Below are 25,150 nucleotides of genomic sequence, written 5' to 3'. Positions count from 1 at the left end.
TAGCCCTGCTGCATGAAGCAGATAAACAAACGGATAAATAGATGGTAATGAAAGATCAACATCGCAGCCATTACTGCAATTCACGAGAGGCCCGAGCCTCGTTAAATCAAACTTGCTTTTTTTTTTTTTCTTTTCCTCCCCTCGTTCCATTTCTCCTGCATGGGTTTTAATGACCCGATCCTATTATCTCAATTTAATCTTCTCAGTCTTGCACAACAGAGCCAATCAATCCCACAAGCTTTTAACAGGCACTAGACTTATCCGAAGCTATCAGCTGACTCTCCATCCATCATAGCAGCAAAAAAAAAAAAGAAAAGCTGATTGAATATAACATTCTGGCGTTGGCAAAGGAAGAGGAAAAACGAAAGCATTGACCACACAATTGGTCTCATCTCATAAATAGGCTCAGCTTTTTTGTTTTTCTTGTCGAGCCATGAATTGCAAATAAATTTCTCCGCACATTTGAGAAGCTACTGGCAGGAGCGATGCTGAGGAAAATGTAAGCCGTGCAACTAAAGATTATATTAGTGAGAGGTTTTTTTTAGCATTTTTTTATTTTCACAGTTTGCTGAAAGCTTATGATTGTTCTTCAATTTGTGACCATTAATTAAGCATATCATTATAGATGTTCCAATTGTGAATAAATAATTTATTCATTCACTACGAAAGCATTCCATTGTCCATATTTCCGGTCCCAAAACTGATGTTCTGATGTTCATAGTTTTGCTGTAATATTACATTTGAGCAATTTCTACTTTATAAAATGCAGCACTGGGGAAAGATCTGGCGAAGATCTGAACGTCTATGGGTCACCATGAAGCTCCGGAGTCTTTAGCACATCTACGATATGTGCTTAAAAAGGATCTGCTCGCTAAACGTTTTTCTTGGAACCACCTACGACTGGAAAATAGAAACTGTGTTCCATGATGCCAGGAAAATGCGACTACTCACTCATTCCTTATCCACTTAGAGTATGAAGTACAGAGAAGAAAGCTCATTTTGCAAAGTTGTAACGCTTTGATTAAAGAGCCAAATATAGTCAAGAGCTGTACGTAATCGTTTATTTTGCCTTGTGGTCGGAATTAAAAGCGTTTGGCTCGTACCCCATCTTTCTCCTTGATCTACAGTGATTTCATAGGCGAAAGCCGTTTCACTGACAACCTAAATAAACGTTGAACATTACCGCGTTATTGAGCTTAGCATAAAGTTGACACCGCCCATCTCTTGAGCATCGCTGAAGCAGATTCTATTTTAGATTAAAGTTTATTTGAAAGTTTCTCTGTCATCAAGTCCAATTTTACTTTAGGACCAAACACACAGTATTAGACACTATTTAGACAAAAGTTTCAGGACTCCTGGGCATCAGATCGGTCCAGGCTTTTTATTCACCCCATTTCATATTTCATTTCGATTTCCTATTGAAATCAGCTCCACTCTTCTGGGAAGATGTTCCACTAGATTTTGTGGAGATTTGTGCTCAATCAGCCCATAAAGGTGTTAGTAAAGTCAGGGACTGGTGTACTGTAGAGTGAGAAGTACCTCAGTGTCTGATTTGGCCAAACCATGTAAAGCAGATGTTTGTGCACAGGGAAATCGTCATGCTGAAGCAGTTTGGGTTTCTAGTTTTCTAGCATCTAAAAACATCTTATACAATTTGCGCCTCTAACTTTTTTTGGAGAAGAACCGCATATGGCTGGATATTGTTTCCCGCTGGCTCAGTAATAAAAGGAAACACGACAGATTAAATTGGGAATTAATTTTTTTTTTTTTCCAAATCCTGTGTAGATCCTTTTTCATTCCATCTTTCTAACCCAATAGAAATGTTGTTGGACTTTTCAGAGTATTATAACCATACAAATTGCCTTATTTATACTTTCTTAGCGATTTAAGGAGACATGCTAACTTCGATTTAAAAAAACGCCATGTCTTTCCCCTTAATTTGACCCAATATCGAATGTAGCGTTGTCTGTAATTAGAAGCACATGCTTGTTAACTAATTTACTCCACCTGAACAGACCGGGTTTTGTAGTGAACGGTAATTAAATGTGAAAACTGCCGCTGTTCACTCAAACAGAGCTACATGATCTTAATGGAAGCCTGTCTTACGCACTGTTTTTTGCTCTAAATACACAGACCTTTCATACCCTCGTACCTCACGTGGTTCTTCAGTTATTTTACACAGACATGCTTATGAGGCTCAGGGCATAATATTATTACAATCTATAAACGTGACCTAAACTTCACCTTATATCTTCATTAAATACGTGTTACATGTTATTGCATCACAGTCTCGGACTATTGTATTGTAGGATTTTGTCAGAGCACATGAATTAAGAGATTTCTACTGGAAGATCTGCACTATTGAACACCGTTTCAATATGTGAACGCTGACTGCACCCCAGGCCTCCTCACCTCAGCTACGTCAGGATTTGACCTTGTAGCTGAATTAGAAGTGGTGAGATTCAAACTCGCAACCTTCTGACCAGAAGTCCAACATTTTAACGATTCCGCCTTCCTCTAGGATACTCAAGTTCTTCCGCTCCAAGCTTCTCAGCAACAACCATGTCATTCTGGAGCTCGGTTTGTGCACCGGAGCCTGGTCATGCCTGGTCAATCTTAGTTCCAGTGAAGGGAAACATTATATATAAAAACCTTGTATGTAAATGTTTCCTTCACTTGTGGTTGGTGAAGAGCCATATGTTTGACAAACAGGTGTCCAAATACAGCGTGTTAAAAGACATGGAAGCATTGGAGAGAAAAAAAAGACCATTTCTATTTATTTTACTGAACTGCTCCTTTAAAAGGAAAGTATTGTTCAGTCTGGTGTTGAATGTTACTTAAATGCAGTGGGGAAGAAAAGCTTGCATGCAAGCTCAGGACATGCCCAGCAGGCGCCGTGGCAATAGTGAGATAAAGCCACCATTGATGCACCTTTGCCTGAGGAGGGAAAACACCACTTGTATGTCTGTCAGGGTGGCTAATTATTGACTCTGAAGTAGAGATAAAAGTCAGCTATAGGAACAAAGCTTGTCAAGGACACTGCCGTGTCGCCTGGGGCAATTACTTGTTCCGATCTGTCCGTGCAGCATACTTATCCCCCGCTCGGATATACAAAATGTTCACCTGTGGAAAAAAACCATGAAATATGTGTTGTGTCATTCAGTCCTGGAAAAAAACAATCACAAGAGGATTACCGTGTATTCTGTTTACCTCGAATTTAACTTACAATAAGATCTCGTCCTACTTTTCCAATAACATTCTGGAGAACTTTTTTTTTCTTTTTTTCCACCTTCTAAACCCCATCTCCCATCGTGCACAAGTCTGCCCTACTGCCTCCAGCTGACTCATATCTGACTTTGGTCCAAGTTGCTGATTTAGCTGTCGTGAAACCTGTGCCAATGCAACTCATGGCATGCAAACAAGTAAAAAAAATAAATAAATAAATAAATAAACAAAAAATTTCCCAGCTGATGAAAAACATTACGGAGGAAAGAAGTGACACATAAACTAAACGAGTACTGTGGGAACTGTCACTTCTACTCAGTTTCATCATGTTTAAGCATCACAGTGTCCTTCACGAAAATCTCCTTTCCCCATCTGTCGCCTGTAGAATGCTGCATCACCCATCAGCACAAATATATATTTATATACACACAAACTCACACATTCAACTTATGAATAAATTCAGCACGCATTGTCTCCATGGTGCTCAGTATGAGCTTGTTGCTGATGTTTCAACACAAACAGAGGACTCATCACGCTGCCTATTCGTAGTTATAATATGAAGCTGTCTCCTCCACTCAGACGCCCCAGGATTCTCCGGGGTCATCTTCCAGCAAGCCAGAGAACTTCGGCCAACGGTTTGTCATCACCTCCTCCCTGTGCACACTCCTTCTTTTTGTGACTTGCATTTTCCCCTCCATATGAGGCCTCCTGCTTGTGGAACGACACTCGGCGCTACACTGTTCAGGCAGAAAGCTGTTTGACGAATACACACTGTGACAACACAATGACCTACAATTCAGCACTGTAACACACATGGGGACAGGCACAAGTGTGTCCACACCCAGGGTCTAGTGAAGACAGACAGACAGACAGCCAGCCAGACAGCCAGACAGACAGCCAGCCAGACAACACTAGTGTGGTCTAGTGAGGATGTATAGATAGACAGATTGATATATTATGTAGTAGTAACAACAACAACAACAATAAGCTCCATTTGCTATTATACAATTATAAGCATGAAGGTAGAAGCGTAATGGTTTAGCCGATGAGCCGAAGCGCACGTCCACTCGCCGTACTGTAAGTGCTATTTAACAGTCATCTGGAGTGACATTGATCATGGAATTGTCTGCCCAGTAACCGCACCTAAATCCTATTGAACTGCTCTGGGATGAACTGGATTTTTCAATTAAATAAAGTGGAATATCTGAACATTTATAGATTTGTTTGGTCAAAAAGTTTGTTGCATATAAACAAAAGGAACATGATTATTTTATATAAATGACTTTGTAAGGAACCATCATAGGCTTTCAAGGAAATTGTGTTACGTAAAAAGTTGCTGATTTTTCATCAGGTATGCAGGAACGTTCAGCTCCAGGATCTTTGAAGCTCCTGTGCTGTGTCTACAGAGTTATTAAAGATCACTCCAACACTTGTTACACAAACATCAATGCACATGAATTACTGAACAAACAAACCGTTAATAGCGTTTAAATTGTCTAATATAACCAACAAAATGACATCAAACAATCCTCTAACTGATCCCTGCACTTACTTAAAGATCCTTATATTATTCTCGTTTTACTTCCATTGAAATGTATACAGAAGTTGTGCAGTTTGAGTGAATTGTGTTATTGTTTAATAAACCGGAGCAGGTCTTGTGACGTGTCTGCATTAGGAAGAAATTATACAAGCAACAGAAATGTATTTCTGACCCCATTTTATTATATGATTTGGAACTGACCAACATGCATGAATATTTTTGTAAGCCATTTATTGCGCTCTCTCTCTCTCTCTCTCTCTCTCTCTGACTTTCTCCATCTCTCGCTCTCTCACAGGCACAAATGCTCAAATCTAATATATATAAAAAAACAAATTAAACCCACTGAAGGGGCGTCTGAATGACAGCAACTTGTATTAGCTTTTAAAAGCCAGGAGAGGCTTTAATTATTTACAAAGTGCCTCTGAATTATTCCAAGTGAAATGTCAAGCAGCGGGACGCCGCTGACGTCCTCCCCCTGTCCACCCTCTCTGCAGCCGTAGCCAATACCATGACAAAACCACTTTAATTGGATGGCCTCACTACCCCACATGTGTCCCAGATGCTGGAAACTCAAGAAAGAACAAGTGCCTAAGAGAGGAGGAAGAGGAGGAGGAGGAAGACGAAAGTGAGTATGTTTAAGTGAATGGCAGCATGAGGTTGCATTGAGAGGAACCCCAGGGACCCTGAGAAACCCACCTGCTGAGCTTCACAATCACAAACACAAAGAGTGGAGATTTCATGAGTGATATAGCAGTGCTAACGCACGCTACGAGCTAGTGATGCGTAGTGTATGAAAATAAACAAGTGGAAAATGCAAGAAAAACCTACTCTCACACACACACACACACACACACACACACACACACACACACACACACACACACACACACACACACACACACACACACACACACAAATATTTTCTATGGTAAATTGCTAGCAATAATAAAACTAATACTACTACTACTACTTATTATAATTAAACAGGTAAAATAGGATGATGCTGAATTTGATTTGCATTTGTGCTTTTAAAAATTTGGTTTATAAATACGTTTAATTAAGTGATCAACACGTTTTGCTGAATTTATTGCCCTGCTGATTTATTTATTTATTTATTTATTTATTTATACTGTCAATTGGGAATCAATAAAAAATTTTTTTGTTTGTTTTTTTTACTTATTTTCGATTTTAATCCAAATATTTAGATCCTGTGCTTATTTATGTAACATTTGGCCACAATTATTAGTAAAAACAAAATAAAAATCTATAAGGTTAAAAAAAATGATGGCATGCAAGAATTATTGAATTAAACACAAGACGTCAACTGACCTGCTTCATGACCAGATAAGAAGCGCCAAATTTGATCTAATCTACGTTTCTGGCATTTGGTAGATGCTCTTAAACAAAGTGAAATACAACTAAAGTATTCAACAGGGCAGTTGAGTGTTCAGGTAAAAAGGCCCAGGAGTGGGTGCTCGGTGATGCCAAGACTTGAACTTACACCAAAATTCAGCGTATTTCCACAGTGAGCTACACTGAAATCTCATATCATGGCTCTTAAGATTTCCTCACTAATTATTATATAACTTCCTTCTCTAATTAGTTTCACCATATCAGTTTTTTCTTTTTATTTCTTTATTATTACTTCCTAATAATAATAATAATAATAATTTATCATTATAATTCTTAGACCATGTGTCGTATCTGCGAGCCAGGCAAGTCTCTGCACAAGAATATAGAAACAATATTAAATAAAGGTGCACTAATATGACCCTGGGTTTATATCTGAGCTCCTATTAAAGAAACTCAACAACTTCTGACCAATCAGCTGTCAGAATGTAATGTAATTGTGCTGCGCCACCAGTTTTTTTAATTAGTTGCAATTAAATTTCTGAATAAAAATAAAGGAATGTGTATTAACATCGTGAATTGTATTAAAAAGTTAATATTTAGATTGTTATGCAAACAAAATGTAAAAAAAGAAGGTCTCAGGTCCCAGTATTTTTCTTCTTGTTTTGTCCAATCTGATCAGACTTTTGTTTTGTCCAATCTGATCAGACGTTTGCTGTTCCAGAAAACGAAACTAATGAACTGCTTCGCTAATCTCTGGTGATTCACTGCTGTTCCCATTCTGCACTAAATCTTCTAACTGAAGTGTCGTCAAACAAACAAACAGCGGAACAAAGAAATCTCACAACAGTCCCGGTGTGATTAGGATTAATGCTGAAACGTGCATTAAAACGTGATCACACGCCACACACGTCGTCCTCTCTGACCGTGTTTAATCCGGGCCACGGAATCCAGCACCAGGGCTGTGAGGGGAGAAGTGGTAAAACATCAGAACTTTCGCTTCAGTCACTTGCATTATATTTTCAGCAGAGTGACAGGAGTGATGGACTGAAGTCCTCTTACCTCATCCTTCTTACCTCATATGATCTGAGAAGCACTTCCACACTGTGCAGTGGCCTTAAACATTTATGAAACAATGAGAATGCTTTATTACTTCTTTATCTGTGTTAAGCTGCTCTGAGACGATATCCATTGTTAAAGAAGCTCTTCAAATAAAACTGGACTCAGACTGAACCAGAAAGAAAGACATTTATGGACACTCCAAAGTTTGTTTGTTTTTTGCGTATCTCCTCACTCACGCACAGCTGAAGGTCGAATTGAAGTTGATGGTCTGCCTGCCTGAGCGGAGAAACGACAGACAGCAGGGACGAAAGAAGAGAAAAAAAGCAGAAGATAGAGGCAGATATCGTGGTCATTAGCATCGCCTAGTAAACAAAAAGAAGACATCATATTTCATCCCTGTGTTTACTCCACAGACCCGAGACAGACCTGCTTTAGAACATCAGACGATTGTCCTTAGCAGTCTTACAGAAAAAGAGATTGGTGGAGAAGCAGAAGAGGGGTAGAGAGGGAAAAGGTCTCTTCTGTTAGTCTAGAGGTAGGAGAGAGAGAAAAAAGAGAAAGAGAAGGAGGTGAGGTTGAGAACTACTTCCTGCTCTAATAGTAAGAGACTATTTACTTTCTTTTCTCTTTTGGGAGACTTGGACAAATGATTCTCATACACCTCCACCTCTTTTCCTTTTGGAAGGTCATGGGTTCAAGCCCTGGTATTGCCAGCATTAGCAAAAAAAGGTGCTTATTATACATGTCACATGTACATTACAGTACAGTGAAATTCTTTCTTAGGAAGCTGGAGTCAGAGTGTGGGGTCAGCCATGATACAGCGCCCCTAGAGGACACACGGTGCATTGCTCAATGGCCATAATAATGGCAGCTTGGCGAATCCCAGGGCTTGAACCCCTTGAGCTTCTGTTTAGTAACCCATAGCCTTAACCACTGAGGTACCACCTTCCATTCTTAACCCCAAGTTCTTAACATAAATGTGAAATGAGAATAAAGAATTTCCCTCAGCTGTAATGTACATGTGACCAGTATAAAGCACCTTAACCCCTTTTGACAAAGCCGTCTTTGTAAAGTCGGTAACGATCAGGCTTTGTGCGGTTGATAAGTCGATTAAGAGGGTTTTTTTTCCTCTGAATCGGCTTAGAAATCTTTGATCATAACCCAGATCTCTAATGTAGCGGATATAAAAAATCCAGCGTTTAATAGAGCCGATATAAACATCCGATCGCTAGTAACCCTGGCTCCGGCTAACGCTGTTTACGAGGCAGAACGCCTGCTCACCTAAATGAGGTTAAAGTAAGTGGCGTGAGAAATGAAAGGTTTATATGTGACGGCTGGCAGTGTGAGGACAATTCAGGAATTTAGGGAAAATTCATTAGCAGCAGATTTACTCTGAGCAGGAAGAGAGTATCACAGGTGAACCAGGGGGCGATACAGAGTTACTGCTGACCGTGAGACCTTTCCAGGCAGTGAGCAGTAGGGAGGGGAAGTGTGTGTGTGTGTGTGTGTGTGTGTGTGTGTGTGTGTGTGTGTGGGGCAGGAGGGTGTACTGGGCAGACACACATCGACAGGACGTTTGCATCGCTGAGGAGAATGTGAGCTAATGAAAGCTAAAGGCTGTGCTCACTAGAGTATAAAATTCACATTTGGCTTGGGCCGGCTGTGCAATCTGATATTATGAGCCCCACACACACACACACACACACACACACACATGTTCTCAGGAGAAAAACGACTCAAATATCTGAAAAGAAAGCAAAAGTGACACATAGAAAGAGGACATGTGAAGGTGGGCTGCAGCTTTTACACACACTATCTGAAGGAATTGTTTCAGACTTCATGGCGTATGTTACATTCAGACGTCACACAAATTCTGGTTTCAACTACTATCCGACAGCATCGTCTTTGCTGAGGCAGGAGAGAGGAGAGAAACACAGGACGAGACGAGGTAAGGTACCACCAGTATCGTCTTTTTGTTTGCCGTAGCTCGCGTCGTTGTTCTAACAGGAGGCGCTCTTCTCACGAGGTCATCCAACGGGCAACCCAAGTGACGCACAAACGCGAGAACAAAAACGACCAATCGTTGGATCGGGCCGAGAAGAGACGTGATTGGATAATAAATTGGGACGTAACGATTCTGGGTTTTCTGATTGGCTTGTTTTAAGTCTTTATTGCGAGGCAAATATGCGACTGTACATCAAAATGCACACATTTTTTCTCGTACACATTTAATTCAATACTATGCACCGTTATTTACTGTATATTTCTGGTAACAGCCCAAAAACAAATGGGATAAATATTTGATTTGTCTTTTTTTCTGTGTTGAGTATCAGGACAAAGGAGCTGCTTTTGTTCGGTTCAAAAGTTCAGGCGCATTACGAGCAGGTTGACCTGTTCTGTACGCCGAACATCTCTCTTCCTCGTCCTCACCCGATCTCGAGCTGTAACTTTGACCGAACGAAGTCCTGTAAACTAGGACACTTCCTTCATCCCTAAAATCTTTTTAAATCAGAGAGAGATACAGGTTTTTTTTCTTCTCTTAGGAAAATTTGTCAGAACTTTTACCTACTCATGGCTCCTCCTGCCTGGAATACTCAAAAACTCCCGATAGCTAGAAATACTGAAATGACTGAAATAAGTTCACAACTGACTACTGACTCACTTTTATAATACTAATGTACATTGTGTTCTCAGACAACATGGAAGTAATAAACCCTAATAATGATATACAATCGAGAATAAATGTTCGACATTACTCCTGACCTGTCAAGGCATCGCTGTGCTCAATTGTGGGTTTCTCTTTCAAGACAACAACACAATACACATACACACACACACACACACACACACACACACACACACACACACACACACACACACTATAATAAAACCATGGGTCAGAGGATAAAAAACCTGCCTGTTCAATCAAGGAGGTCAAAACAAATGATTCTGCATTCCTTTTTTGTATTATATATATGCAGAAGGGGTAATTTGATGGTAGTCTGGGTACATTTTGGGGTTTATTCGCATGAGTCACTCAAGAAATTACTATCAACGAGGAGCAGAAATTACCGCCATACCTCTGTGATTGCAGGGCAGTGGGTTTTAACCTCACCGGCTGCATACTAAAAACACTTACAGTGCTTACAGTGTGTATAATTGAACTATAAGCTCACACACACACTCTCGCTATCAGACTGACACACACACACACACACACACACACACACACTCATTTGCACACACTGTCGGAATGAGAGTTTCTTTGTAAATGTGATCTGTATGTAGGTCAGCTTGTGCCTGGGTGTATGAGATCAACGAACAACATTGGACCTTAATTATGAGTCCGAAGCCGCCCTCGGTATCTTCTGTTTGTGTGTGTGTGTGTTTGGGCACATTGATGTTTGATGCTTTATGTAACGGGGTGAAACACAGGCTAGTGTGTGCCTCAGGTGGAGGCTGTGTGGAGGCTGGATGCTCACACACACACACACACACACACACACACACACACACACACACACACACACACACACACACACACACACACACACACACACACACACACACACACACACACACACACACACACACACACACACCCCGTCTCGTCCCCTCACACACCCTGTCTCGGAAACACAAGCAGTTCTGGGTTTAAACAGGTATAATGTGTTCATTATTTAAATTTATGGATATTTTGTTTATTGGTTGTCATTAAGAAATAAACTATTAACAGATTATTAAATGAATTTGTAATGAACTGGAGCATAAACATATTTATACAATTCTATTCACATCATCTCAGAACTGGAAATTACTATATTCTATTACTATTATATTACATTGTGTATATTTCTATACCTCATATTGTAAATATATTTAACTATATTACAATATATCTTTATATGTGATATTATTCAGCATTCAGATTATATATTTTTTATGACAGAATGTTACTTTATATTACATTATATTATACTTTGTTAGTTACAGATGCTATTTTAAATAACATTAATATATTATGCTATACCTCATATTACATTATACCTTATATTATATTATATTATATATTATACCTGTTATATTGAATAAAACTAAATTACATTGTCTTTATACATAAATCATATAACATTATATTACAGATTATACAGCTGCATATTACTATATTACTTTATTATTATACTAATTAATTATACTAATTTACATTATATCTTTAAACAGTGTATTATTTTATATAACATTAAATTGCATTATTACTATATTACTACTACTTATAAAAATATTAATAATAATAATTTACCCATCATTAAATTTTTAAAAAAATCTAAACATTTTTTGTTATATTAAATGAACTATTAAATTTTTTTTAAAGAAATAAAAATAAATGCATGGACCTGCCACATCCATTTATTGACATGAATATTCTAAGATATATAAAAATGTAATTTGAATAAAACTACTACATTTTTTTTTTACGTTTTAGTTTTAATAATTTATCATTATATATATATATATATTTATATAAAATTCCAATGTAGATAATTAACATTTCCGAATATGTAATTATGGTAATATAATGGTTATATATTTTTTAATCCTCCAAAATGTAATACATTTTTTTTCTAACTGCTTGTGATCATTCTTTAGCTTTTCATTGCTCGTTATCCTCGATCAAGTCACACGACGCAGCTTTACACATTTATTTATCCAGTGTGTCCTCGCAGCAGCATGTTCATTTATGGATATTACACATACAGTATGATGAATCTTCACGTTGGCCTCTACATTTCAACGTCCATCCTTTTGTTGAGAAAAATGCACATTTTTGTGCTTAAAAATTCACTGCAATTAAACAGACATTTAAATAAAATACGGCATCGAACGAAACTGCATTTTTTTTTTTATTAAGAAATATTTATAACTATGCCACATTCCTGGGTTTAATGAGAGTTATCAGGAACGCCATGCATGTATTAAAATTTATTACAATTACACATTTTGTGGTTGTGCTGTCGTTTTATTCCTTTTATAAAAACACTTAAATATATTTATATAGTTTAGGATTATAACATTGTCCGAATCCACCATCATCATCTATTGCAGTGTTTATGCTCTGCTGAACATGCTGGCAGGAGTTCTAAGAGTTCATTAGAGTTGACGGGCTTTGGTTTAAAACGATTGAACGCTGTGTAACACACACACACACACACACACATATGCACGCACACGCACACACACACACACACACACACACACACACACACACACACACACACACACACACAAACACACACACACACACACGCACACACACACACACACACACACACACACACACACACACACACACACACACAAACACACACACACACACACAAACACACACACACACACACACACACACACACACACACACACACACACACACGAGATACTGAAAAATAAGGTGAAAGTTTTCCTCCTGATATCACTCATATTTTGTGTTATTTCTGTCCCCCGTGATTGTGACTGATGACGGAGCAGCACCAGGGTTTGATTTAAAAAACTCCAACCTTTTCATTTTCAATTATAAAAGTTAGAAACCAATTTTTTAGAAAAGAAAAACTATGTGCTGAAAATCGTGAACACTGTGCATGAGGTCCGGCCTGAGAGAGAGATTTTACAGAAAAATAAATACTAACTAAATATATATAGATGAGGAATTCTGAACACAAAGGCATAATTTGAGCATGCGCACACACACACACACACACACACACACACACACACACACATCAACAGGTGGGAACAGTCAGGTCCGGTGTCTTTACCTGTCCATCACACACATTATAATCCTGAGGGAAATGTGAAAAATGTAGCAGTGAGAATAGCTTTCACACTGTGTGTGTGTGTGTGTGTGTGTGTGTGTGTGTGTGTGTGTGTGTGTGTGTGTGTGTGTGTGTGTGTGTGTGTGTGTTGAGGGGTTGTTTGACCTTTACAAGTTAATTTTGAAAACATGTCCTTGCAGGGAAACACGTTTTTTTCCTTGCTTCCTGTTTATTCCACAAAAATATACCGTATCTACACTGATCATTTCATAACCATGTGACAGGTTTAGATTTTTCACGCAGTTCCTCCAGACACGTCAGAGGTATGAATATGTTTAATATAAATCATTAACGATTACCATCATCAATACCATTACTACCAAAACCACCATCCCCAACATCACCATCGTCATCCCTAACATTACCTCCATGACCACCACCACCATCATCCCCAACATCACCATTGTCATCCCTAACATTAACTCCATGACCACCACCACCACCACCATCATCATCCCCAACATCACCATCGTCATCCCTAACATTACCTCCATGACCACCATCATCATCATCCCCAACATCACCATCGTCATCCCTAACATTAACTCCATGACCACCACCACCACCATCATCATCCCCAACATCACCATTGTCATCCCCAACATTACCTCCATGACCACCATCATCATCATCCCCAACATCACCATCGTCATCCCTAACATTACCTCCATGACCATCATCATCATCATCATCATCATCTCAAACATCACCATCACATCATTGCTAACATAACCTTCACCACCACCATCCCCGCAATCATCTTCATCCCCATTACCACCACTGAAACACCAGCACCATCATCATCAGTACCATTACCAGCCCCTTTATCATCATCATCATCATCATCATCTCTTTCACACCATCACACTCTTTACAGTGTAATAAACAACACCTCCAGCTGCAGTAAATAAATATAAATGATCAGGTTGTGAAGTTTTCTGGTTTAATCCTGATACTGTACAGTAGACGGCACACTCTGCCCACGTTCTGCTTCCTCCCTCTAAAGATAGACGCCAAATCCTATAACACACACACACACACACACACACACACACTCTGACCGAGCACTGACCCTGCACGCTCACTCATATTTTTTTTTGTGCACACACACACACACACACACACACACACACACACACACACACACACACACCATCATCTTGTCAAAAAACCTTCATCTTCATTGTCGTTACCCCTGTGGCTGTTTCAGAACGCTGCTAACCCACGCAGCCGCCGAGTCAGACGCCATCGTCCATTTAGATCCATATAAAACAGTCTGATCTTATTTTTTCTGTGTGTGTGTGTGTGTGTGTGTGTGTTAGTATAATTGTGTTTCTTATGCTAGTTTGCAATATAGACCTACAATATAGACCAGTAAAAATTGCAAATACTTTTATAAAATCAAGAAAAGATCATAAGACGACATCATCATCATCATCATCATCATCATCATCAATAACAATATTATGAAGATATGAAGAACAATTTGGATTTATTCTAAGGACAAACCAAAGCTTTCTACTATAACTATATTGCAAAAGGTCAACATTGATCAAAAAAGTAAAAGGATATAAAAGCGTTTATTTCTGCAGCGCTGTGTGTGTGTGTGTGTGTGTGTGTGTGTGTGTGTGTGTGTTGAGGAAGAGGAAGAGGCCTGACACAGCACAGTGCAGGCGGTGGGATTGTTATTGAAATAACACACAGGCGTGCAGATTGAGATGTATTTAGTTTAGTCACTGATGCATAGCCGCTTTATTGAGCGACCCAGCAGCCTAATCAAAACCAAATTATCTCCATATCATAAACACAAACACTGCAGGAGACGACCGAGGCAGGAATTCTCTCTCTCGCCAGACCGTTTGTGTACATCAGTCATTTATCAAGTGGAGCATGAGTGATTTTTATTGTTTCAAACACAAATCAATTGTACGGCAGCTGATGTTCCCATGAGGCCGCGGTCTGGTTGTCTGCAGCGCTCGTTTGGGTACAGGTGACCTTCTCACCACACACACTCACCATACAACTAACCACACACTCACCACATATACTCCACACACTCACTCTCCAGGCACCCACTCCACACACACACGCACGCACACATCCACGCACACACGTGTGTATATATAATATATTTATGTGTGTTTGTGTTTGTGTGTGTGTGTGTGTGTGTGTGTATGAGAGTAAGAATCAGATACTAGTGCACAGTTACTATGTAGGATTTAATAAATAAATAAACAAATACAAGTAGTATCTATCTATCTATCTATGTCTATCTATCTATCTATGTCTATCTATCTATCTATCTATCTATCTATCTATCTATCTATCTATCTATCTATCTATCTATCTATCTATCTATCTATCTATCTATCTATCTATCTATCTATCTATCTATCTATCTAAAGCCTAGGAGCACAGACTATTATTATTATTACTATTATTACTAATATAACTAATTATTATTATTATTATTATTATTATTATTATTATTATTATTATTATTATTATTAGTCGTCATTGTAAAAGTAAAATTTATTAATTATCCATTAATGAATTAAGATTTTGTCCTTTAGGATTAAAGCCAATCGAGAATTTGGGCACGGACATAATAATAATATTAATAATAATAATAATAATAATAATAATAATAATAAAAATAAAATTTTATAATAATAATAATAAAAATAATAAAAATAATAAAAATAATAAAAATAATAAAAATAATAAAAATAATAAAAATACAATTTTATAATAATAATAATAATAATAATAATAATAATAAAAATAATAATAATAATAATAATAATAATAAAAATAAAATTTTATAATAATAATAATAATAATAAAATTTTATAATAATAATAATAATAATAATAATAATAATAATAATAATAATAATAATAAAATTTTATAATAATAATAATAATAATAATAATAATAATAATAATAATAATAATAATTATTATTATTATTATTATTATTATTATTATCATCATTAATGCTAATCCATAAAATGGTACACTCCATCCTGCCACAGTAAAGCATAACATTTTTTCCTACTTTTAGTGAACACCGAAAATGATTTAAACACTGATTTTTTTTTTTACTTTTTATTCAGCAATATTTTTGTATGAGGTTCTGCAGAAGTGTGGGTTCCTGCTGTTCAGCAAAAGAGGGTCAACAGGTTATTTTTCATATCACGGCCGGAGGTCATTAAACATGTGTAAACTCTTCCTGATTAAAAGCTATAATATCACTATGACAATAAACTGTTCTTACTGTAGCTGAACACTGCAGAGTTACAGTGTGTGTTTGTGTGTGTGTGTGTGTGTGTGTGTGAGTGTGTGTGAGTGTGTGTATGTGTATGTGTGTGAGTGTGTGTGTGTGTGTGCGCACTCTGATGACTGATGGGATGTATTAGTCGGGTTAAAGTGGTGTATCAGATGACTGGGGCAATAAAACCATCTGGGGTCCAGGGGCATTCGTTTATTGTGTCTTGGAGAATGGAAATATGGAAAAGGTGGAAAAGGGAGACATTTAAGGAGCTGATGAAAATTCGAATGAAAGGAAGAAGTGATTCTACAGGTTTAATGTAGGACTCACGAAAAATAAACGCAGTGCTGAGAGATCGCTTCAGTTTTAATATCAGTGTAGACCGAGTTCTTTTTTCTGATTCAGTATTATATTAAAGCATTCATGCATGTTAAATACCAGGAGTGAACCCTGAAGCCTTCCATAGGAAAAATATCATCATCATTATTATTATCTATTTATTGATTTGATATTATTGTCAGCTTTATTTATAGGTTTTAGCGATTAGGAGGACACGAGCGACGTTTGAGTGAATGTATTTCATCACTGTATTTTTTTGACCACTTTTACTGAGTATCACAGATATTCAACTTTTTCAACTTCTTTGGCTTTTCACGAACACGTGTCTTGGTGTTGAGGATTCAATACGAGTCAAATATTCAAGTCGCATTAAAATCGGTGACTTTTAACTTAACTGAAGTTTTGCAGTAATGTAAAGTATTTATACTGTTTAAACCTCGGCACATGTGGCATCCATGTGACTTTTTAAACCTTCCGTTCGGCTTTAACTGCTTTCTCCAGCTCACAAAAAAAAAAAAAACAATAAATTACACAATCATAATTTATCTTAATTCAAAAACACGGCTACACAACATTACAAATTATCACAAAGCAGAACATTAATAAACAAAATCAGAGTTTAAAGATGAGCTATGTCTCATAAAGCACGTTGATCTGCGGGGAATCCGTCCTTATGAAGGTCATGTGGGTGGAGAAAAAAATCGAATAAATAAATAAAAAGCAAATGATATTTTGTGGACCAGCAAATATTCGAGTGACCATTTGATCAGGGTTCACGTGGAGGGCATGATGATGATGATGGTGCCTGATGTTTTTCTCTCCCACCTCACACTGTCCCAGTCCTGCCCCATTGGTGCTTTACCTTGTAGTGATTTGCTGCGAATTTACGCCTGAATGACCTTTAACCCTCAAACCCTTTATTATTTAAGCTACACAACCCTGTTCATGCTTTTACACACGTCCATATCAGAGCTTCTGTCTAATCTTTACTAAAATCCAGTCTTGAAGAAGTGATAAAAATCTAATGTGTTAAGTATTTTGTGTATTTAGTAAAAAAAAAAAAAGGGGCGTGGCTTCATCCGCCGTAGCAAAGAGATCCTGGTATTTAGTTTGGACCTGAATCTAATGTTAGTCGTGTATTTGTGTGTGTGTGTGTGTGTGTGTGTGTGTGTGTGTGTGTCACATGAACTCATCATCTGCCAGAGATTTTTAGATCCTTCTTTAGCCTACATTATCACAAGCCAACAGCTGGCACAGCCTATAGAAGGCCTGAAGCTCCTCCCTCCATCCCTCCCAGTATTAATCCCGACACCTCGACCCTCAGCTACGGTCTGTAGAACTCGGCCTAAAAAACAAAATAACACCGTGTCTGTCGTTTCCTTCAAGTCAGTCGGGATTAATGCAAACGCTCAGGAAAGAAGGTTAGAGAGTTTAAAGCATCACCTAATAAACCCAGAACAACCCCCAGGTGTGAGGAGGGAGGGAGGGAGGGAGGGAGAGAAGACACAGGGGACAGGGGGCGAAAAAAAGTGCACTAGGGGACAGAGGGAAATGTGAGAAATATGCACCTTTTTTCTTCTCTTTTTAATATTGATGTTCTACAGCTTTAAGAAGTTTCTGTGAATTTAATTTCATTATTTTAAATATGAAATATATTATTATTATTCCAAAAACAATTGGTTTTATGCTATTATGGGGCATTTTTATAATCACATTAATATTTATTAATAATAATAATAATAATAATATTTGCTATTATAATAATTATTATTATTTGAAATTGGTATGTATTCATTCGATTTAATTTAATTGTATTTATATTATTAGTTTATTCCAGATGTTTGGAATGAGTTATTCGGCCTGTGTATAGATGCAGAAATCTCACATCTGTACAAACAAATAAATGCACACGGACATAAATAAAAGAAACTCGGTCTGAACCTTATGGAATGTTCACAGTCCATCCATTATTCATGTGACAGAGTGGCGTTCAATAAAATATCATCACTAAAACCACTCGAATGGTAAAAACTTATTTCTCCAAACGCTCCTCATTCATTTCCCTAATCGTATTTTTTAGCTCACTTTTATTTCCCTCCGTTATTTATTCCATCTCGGACACAAAAGTGCCGAAGTGAGCTTTTAAAAAGGGTCTGAACACAGTGACACGAAAATGTCAGAGCCATTTCCACTCTGAAAAACCACACGCTTTCCTCTCAAACACACCAATGCAGAAACTTTCCCTTCCGTCTGTGTGGGGTTTTTATTTCCTTTAGTGGATCAGGCATTGAAATGGGAGCGAACGCAGTATAAATAGTTCATACGCTGAAATGTTGCTCATGTGTCCATTTTCATGGTTCAGATCATATCTAAATGAAAGGATGCTCTTTTTATCTGAAGGACAGCTGTGGGTTCGGGGGGGCAAAGGAACATTTGCTGACTGAAAATAAGTCCATGCATACAAACAGACCATGAAGTATACACACCATATCAGAGCCATGCTACAGGAAAACCCCGGATATTCCATTCCCTGTGATGCGTCTACTAAAAAAAAATAGTTGAAAATTTTAAAATAAATCGATAAAATGAATGGATTTTTTAAATGGTTAAAATCTATATATTATATAAAACTTTTTCAATGCAAATAATTAAAATATGTAAATAATAAATTATATAAAATGTTATTAATTATATAAAAACATATATAATATAAAAAAAAAAACAATGAAAACAAATAAATTGGAAGTTGGGATTCAAATAAAATGTTTAATCTCCAGAAAAAAAAGAAAACGACCAAAAAAAATAAATAGAATAAAAATACGTTTTTTATTTATATGTTCGAATAATTACATTTAAAAAAAATATAAAATATATTAACAGTTTAAATGTATTTATTTAAATGCACCAAAAATACAATGCGTACGATAAAATAATAAAACAATAAATTGAAAGAAATCCAATGTTCAGTTTCTTTATGTAAAAATGTCTAGGTTCTATATTAATATAAGAAAATGTGCTTTAGTACAAAAACTTTTTTTTGTCGAACCTCAAACCTCATCTCTTGTGGATTTAATCTACAATGGATTTATACTCCATTTCATGCTGCTATTAATGGAATAATAAAAAAGAAAGTCATTATTTGCATAAATACTTCAAAGATTCACTTACTTTCCACTCACATTGTTAATAACATGTAATTAGTACTGCTAGGAAATTGCATTTAATTATAATAAGTGCACTGCATGAGCACTAGAGTGATAAACTCCACTCTATAATAATATTATATCATTTATTTATATCCTTTTATGGCTACAATTATGACGTCTAAATCTAGGACAGCAATCCTAATTCAGGACATGAGAAATGAGACCAGGAGTAACCACCTGGTCTGGTCTGTGAATACATCAGCAAATACACACACACACACACACACACACACACACACACACACACACACACACACACACACACACACACACACACACACACACACACACACACACAAACACACACTCACACACACACACACACACAACATTTTTAACACTTGGATTAAAATCGGTCTCTGGTTTGTATTTTGAGTCACACAGCAGGTCCTGGAAACACAATATGTATTTATGTGCAAAAAGTATTTGGACATCCGACTTCTCCAGCCATACGTGTGTCTTCTCCAAAATGGTACTACCACTGGATTGGATGTCTTTACATTTGGTAGCATGAAAAGTTTCTCTTCACTTGAACTAGGAGACCCAAACCTGTTCCAGCATGATCTGCTTTGCATAGGATGGAAGTGTGTGGAAAATCTCCTGCTATAGAGCTATAACCTGTATTTGGGGTGAATGTAAATGCTGACAAAAGCCAATCGTATAGTCAGGTGTCCAACTTTTCTCTGTACAGTATTTATGTACAGTACTTCGGATGACTACCTCCTGGAGTACCACCTCTGGCCATTAGGGGGCAAACAAAGGACACAAACCACACTGTGGATCGAGAGAAACACAAATGGCCGTGATTGTGACACAATGGGGTGTTGTCTAGCCCATGAGAATAAACACCTACCGGCCTGGGAGAGAAGGACTCGGCAAAAGATGCTTTTAATAAGAGCAGATTAGCACCATGCTGGGTTGGATGTCTCACACACACACACACACACACACACACACACACTAGCCTTTATATCTCACCATGTCTGAGCTTTTGGACTACCTCAGACTCCCATTGAGCCAGAAGTGAAACGCTGCCTCTGATCCTACAACTGAGGGGCAGAGAGAATCAAAGAGACACGACAGCCCAAAGAAAATGGGCCTCCTGCAGACCCGGTGTTGACCCAAGTGCACTGAGAAGTACTCGACTTTTCTCCCACACACCTTCATCATGCATCTGACCCTCTTTGCTTTTTATATACAGCGTTGAACTCCGCATCAATGCCCCGGCAGGGAACTGGCACCGACCACACGTAAACCCAGAGGTCATCCTCAGCACGTCTGCTTTTTTTCTCCCCCTCGTCCTTCGGTCACACAGAGGGGAAAAAGAGCAGCACTTTCACATGGGACGAGCCAATCGTGTGGAGTTTAATAACCAGAGGAAAGTACGAGGTGACGGAGGAAAGTATTCTAATAAAGACTTCAAAGAGGAGATAAATTAGTGATCTGGAAAACCTGAACTACTTTTAGTTATTTATTTTGTACAAAAATCTTCCATCTGTTCGAGCAGACGTGAGAACGTTTCTCAGACTTCCGCACCATTTACATAATCAAGCATGACAAATTAAACCATCGAAAAGAAAACTGTTCCAAATGGATCGGCAGAATCCGATGTGACGTGCTGGGAATGAAATGGAATTCGTACGTGTGTTCGAATGCAGAATTACTGTACACGGGCCGACCTCCAGCACCACGCCACTTAGACCTGGGTGTATCGCTCGGTAGCTCCAGAACACGGGCCTACAGAGCGTTTTCACAGAGGGGTTTGAGTTCTTTTACAGCTCAAAACCCCATTTAACTGTAAAACTTCATTTAGTTTATTTTATGGACATAATTAAATATTAAGCTCGTTATTAAAACGTGTACAATAATATTACGCCTCTTTATTAGCGCTCTGGAGACTAGGAGACTCAAACCTGCTCCAGATAGTGATGTGCATCTCCATAACCGAGCCCAATGAGATTCATATCTTGATGCATAGCCAAAGATACCATACATTAGAAGATAAATATGAAGCAGCTTCCATTGGGTAACCATACGATGTCCACCATTACAGGTTGTGTGCTTTTATTTCTTCGATTCAGACAGACAGCAAATCAACATTTTACTCAAACGCCTTCTGTCTTCTAACGCATGGCCCTTTTACACACACACACACGCCTCTGTAGTGCAAAAAAAGATGAAATAAAACCAGACGTTGTTTTCCTGTTCTGTGTCCAGAAAAATGCAGCTCTACCTCTGCCATGTTAATCTGTATTGTATACTCTCAGGAGACGCCTTCTGAGAGAACGCGCTCGAGAAACCGTTTAACGGCGACAATTTAATCCGCATATCAAATATCGCTCACAGATTATTGGACACGTTCTTAATAATAATAATTATATATAAATAGTTTCTTATTGACACAAAAAATGTTAAAAACGATGCATCGCGATACAAACGCACACTTGTGGCACACTTTTTTTTATAAAAGCCTCACATTGTTTACTTTTATGCCGATGCCTCCTGAGAGCTCTGTGAACCTCGCTAACAACCACCTGCATGTCTTCCTTCATCACATCCATAAACCTCCTTCTTGGTCTTCCTCTTTTCCTCCTTCCTGGTGTGTTGAGTTATGTTCTCATCAGTTGTGTTATATTATGTTGTTTACTATTATTATTATTATTATATTTCTTTTATGTCAGATTACGAGACCGTTGTATACCCAAATATGTGTAAGAGTTCATTGTGCGCATGTGTTAATTGATGGGACTTTTATTTTGATTTTGAGTCAGGTGAACACTGATGTTATACCAGTGCATTGAGACGTAAACAGAAAATAAAACAAATTTAAGAAGTTATATTTGTAGTAATATTTAATGGATGACAACAACATATTGCACATGAACATGACGGAGAGAAATGAAAACCTAACATGGTGTCTCCATCTTCAGCATTCTCCTACTGATATACCCCATGTCCCTCCTCTGCACATGTCCAAACAATCTTAATCTCACCTCCCTCACCTTGTCTCCAAAACGTCCTACATGCGCCGTCCCTTTAATAAACTCATTTCTAATCGTCTGAAAGCTTCTTCATTCTGGTAAAGTTAAATTGCTAATATAATTTGCATGGCATGAAAACTAACTAAACTAAATTTAATAAAATCAAAACATTTATTTGTTCAATCTAAAAGTTTGTGAAAAACAATTTACAATAATATCTTAAATTGAGATTTGAGGCGATTTGAGCCTCAAGATCAGACACGCGTGAGACGAGCTCCGACAACCGTGCGAATGAGAAGATCTTACCATTCCTAGTTCCAGCATGACACAGGAGTGGAAGATCTCCTGCTATAGAGCTCCAACACCTTTGAGACGAATGTGAACGATGACTGCACTGAACCCAGGCCTCGTCGCTTTCTCACCTACATCACTACCTGACTTTATCTCCACAAAATCTACATCTTCCCACAAACGTAGAGGATTTTATACTAGTAAATGGAGACTGAGCGTGGAACGGATGTTGGAAAATAAAAAAAAAACACTCCACAATGGTATGAGATGTTGCTTCGTGGTTGTTACGATTGCTAGAAGAGACAGGAATCATGGATCTTCACAGAAGGCTCGTAATCATCTCCACCATCATCTACATTTATAGATATGCATGTACATCCATATTTCTGTAAAACCCTAATGTGACAATTATTTTGTAAGATTTAATGTATCAGGCTTTCTCCAGCACACACACACACACACAAACACACACACACACACACACACAAACACACACACACACACACACACACACACACACACACACAAATTCTCCGGTAGATTACTACTCCTGTTTCCGACCACCAATGGATTGAAACAGCAGGTGTTAAATCGACTAACATCCAACTGCAAGCATGGACCAATTAGCAGCAAGTTTGAAGTGATATAAATGCAGGTCTGGCCTTTACGCTCCACTCACCATTAGCAGCATTATGGAAAACTGCAACACATAATAGTTTCATTATAGTGATGGCGATTTCGTGTTTTTTTTGGAACGCAGGGAGGTTGTTAGCGTGGTGTTTTGGGTTAATGCAGCCCTTATTGATCCATGTATTTATCCATCCCACAAGCCTCTAACTGGCATCTAATGCATCGGCTGAGAGGGAAAAAAAAGTGCTTCCCTGTGTGCATCACATCACACACACACAAACATCACACAAACATCAAACACACAAACATCACACACACGTACACATCCTATGTGCGAGACTGCATACCCACGAGCTATTATATCACCGAGGTCGCTTCATCAGAAGGGGGGAATCAAACAACAAAATCGCATATGGATATGAAACCGTACACACACACACACACACACACACACACACACACACACACACACACACACACACACACACACACACACACACAAATGCATACAACATGAAAGTTGGACAGGATACAAATCATTTCCTTCTTAATGGAAAATGAATGTAGAGAATGAATAAGAATGAGGGAGAGAAAGGAAGACAGGAAGAGACAGAGGGCGAGATGGAGAGAGACGGAGAAACAGATGACAGGATGATAGGCAGTTGGTATTGATTGGCTGATGCACATGGTATGGTAATTTCTCTTTCTTTCTTTTTTTCCACAGGATTGCCAGTGGATTGTGATTGAATGCACTTGATGAATAAATGCATTATGTGTCTCCCCGAGTTTTTAGGTGGGAGTTAAGCATGACTGTGTACTGCTGTTATGGACTAATATTTTCTCCAGAGGTGCAGAGGAGAGAGGGAGAGAGGGAGAGAGAGGGAGAGAGAGAGATAGGACAAGGGTTAATACATAGAGTGCATACAGTAACAAGTCCAAAATAAAATTCAAGTTGCTTGAATATGATTGTTGATTTTCTGCAAAATGATTTTATAAATACATTTAAATGAACACCAATTAAAAGCGTCCGTGTGGAAACAAAGCTTCCGATCTGTGTCTTGATTATTTACGTCATACACCATAATTACTTTAAAACATTCACAAGAACACTTTATTCATGCTCTATGTTGAAATCCAACCACAATAAAGAAAACCAGATCAGGTACAAATGAAGGAAACGGACGGAAAGAGTGGACTGTTGACATGACAGGACATCATTTAGTCACAACGGAGGAGCCGAACAGCATGGAATTGTGATATCTTTAATGAAAAATCCAAAAACAGCCAGTTTTCAAAAACAGGAAATGGTCAAACGGAAAAAAAAAAAATCCCACACACAAAAATGAAAAAGGTTCAGAAGGGAGAACAATCAGAACCAAACGACTC

At 37.9% G+C, this 25,150-nt stretch overlaps 1 protein-coding gene across 1 annotated transcript in view; it reads left to right on the top strand.

Annotated features, from left to right (window-relative positions):
* The window catches only part of rpl31 (ribosomal protein L31), a gene marked incomplete at its 3' end in the record, with an annotated part of 212,667 nt that overhangs the window by 186,181 nt on the left and 1,336 nt on the right, over positions 1–25,150 (top strand). The window contains exons 5-6 of the mRNA XM_083535444.1: positions 20,964–20,975; positions 21,064–21,244. Of these exons, the coding sequence (XP_083391570.1) occupies positions 20,964–20,975; positions 21,064–21,244 (193 nt within the window). The remainder of the gene's footprint in view (positions 1–20,963; positions 20,976–21,063; positions 21,245–25,150) is intronic.

The sequence above is a fragment of the Silurus aristotelis genome (assembly GCF_946808225.1).
Source record: "Silurus aristotelis genome assembly, chromosome: 3".
Classification (NCBI taxonomy): Eukaryota; Metazoa; Chordata; class Actinopteri; order Siluriformes; family Siluridae; genus Silurus; species Silurus aristotelis.
The sequence above is the reverse complement of the archived record's forward strand: the minus strand, read 5'-3'. Positions and strand labels throughout refer to the sequence as shown.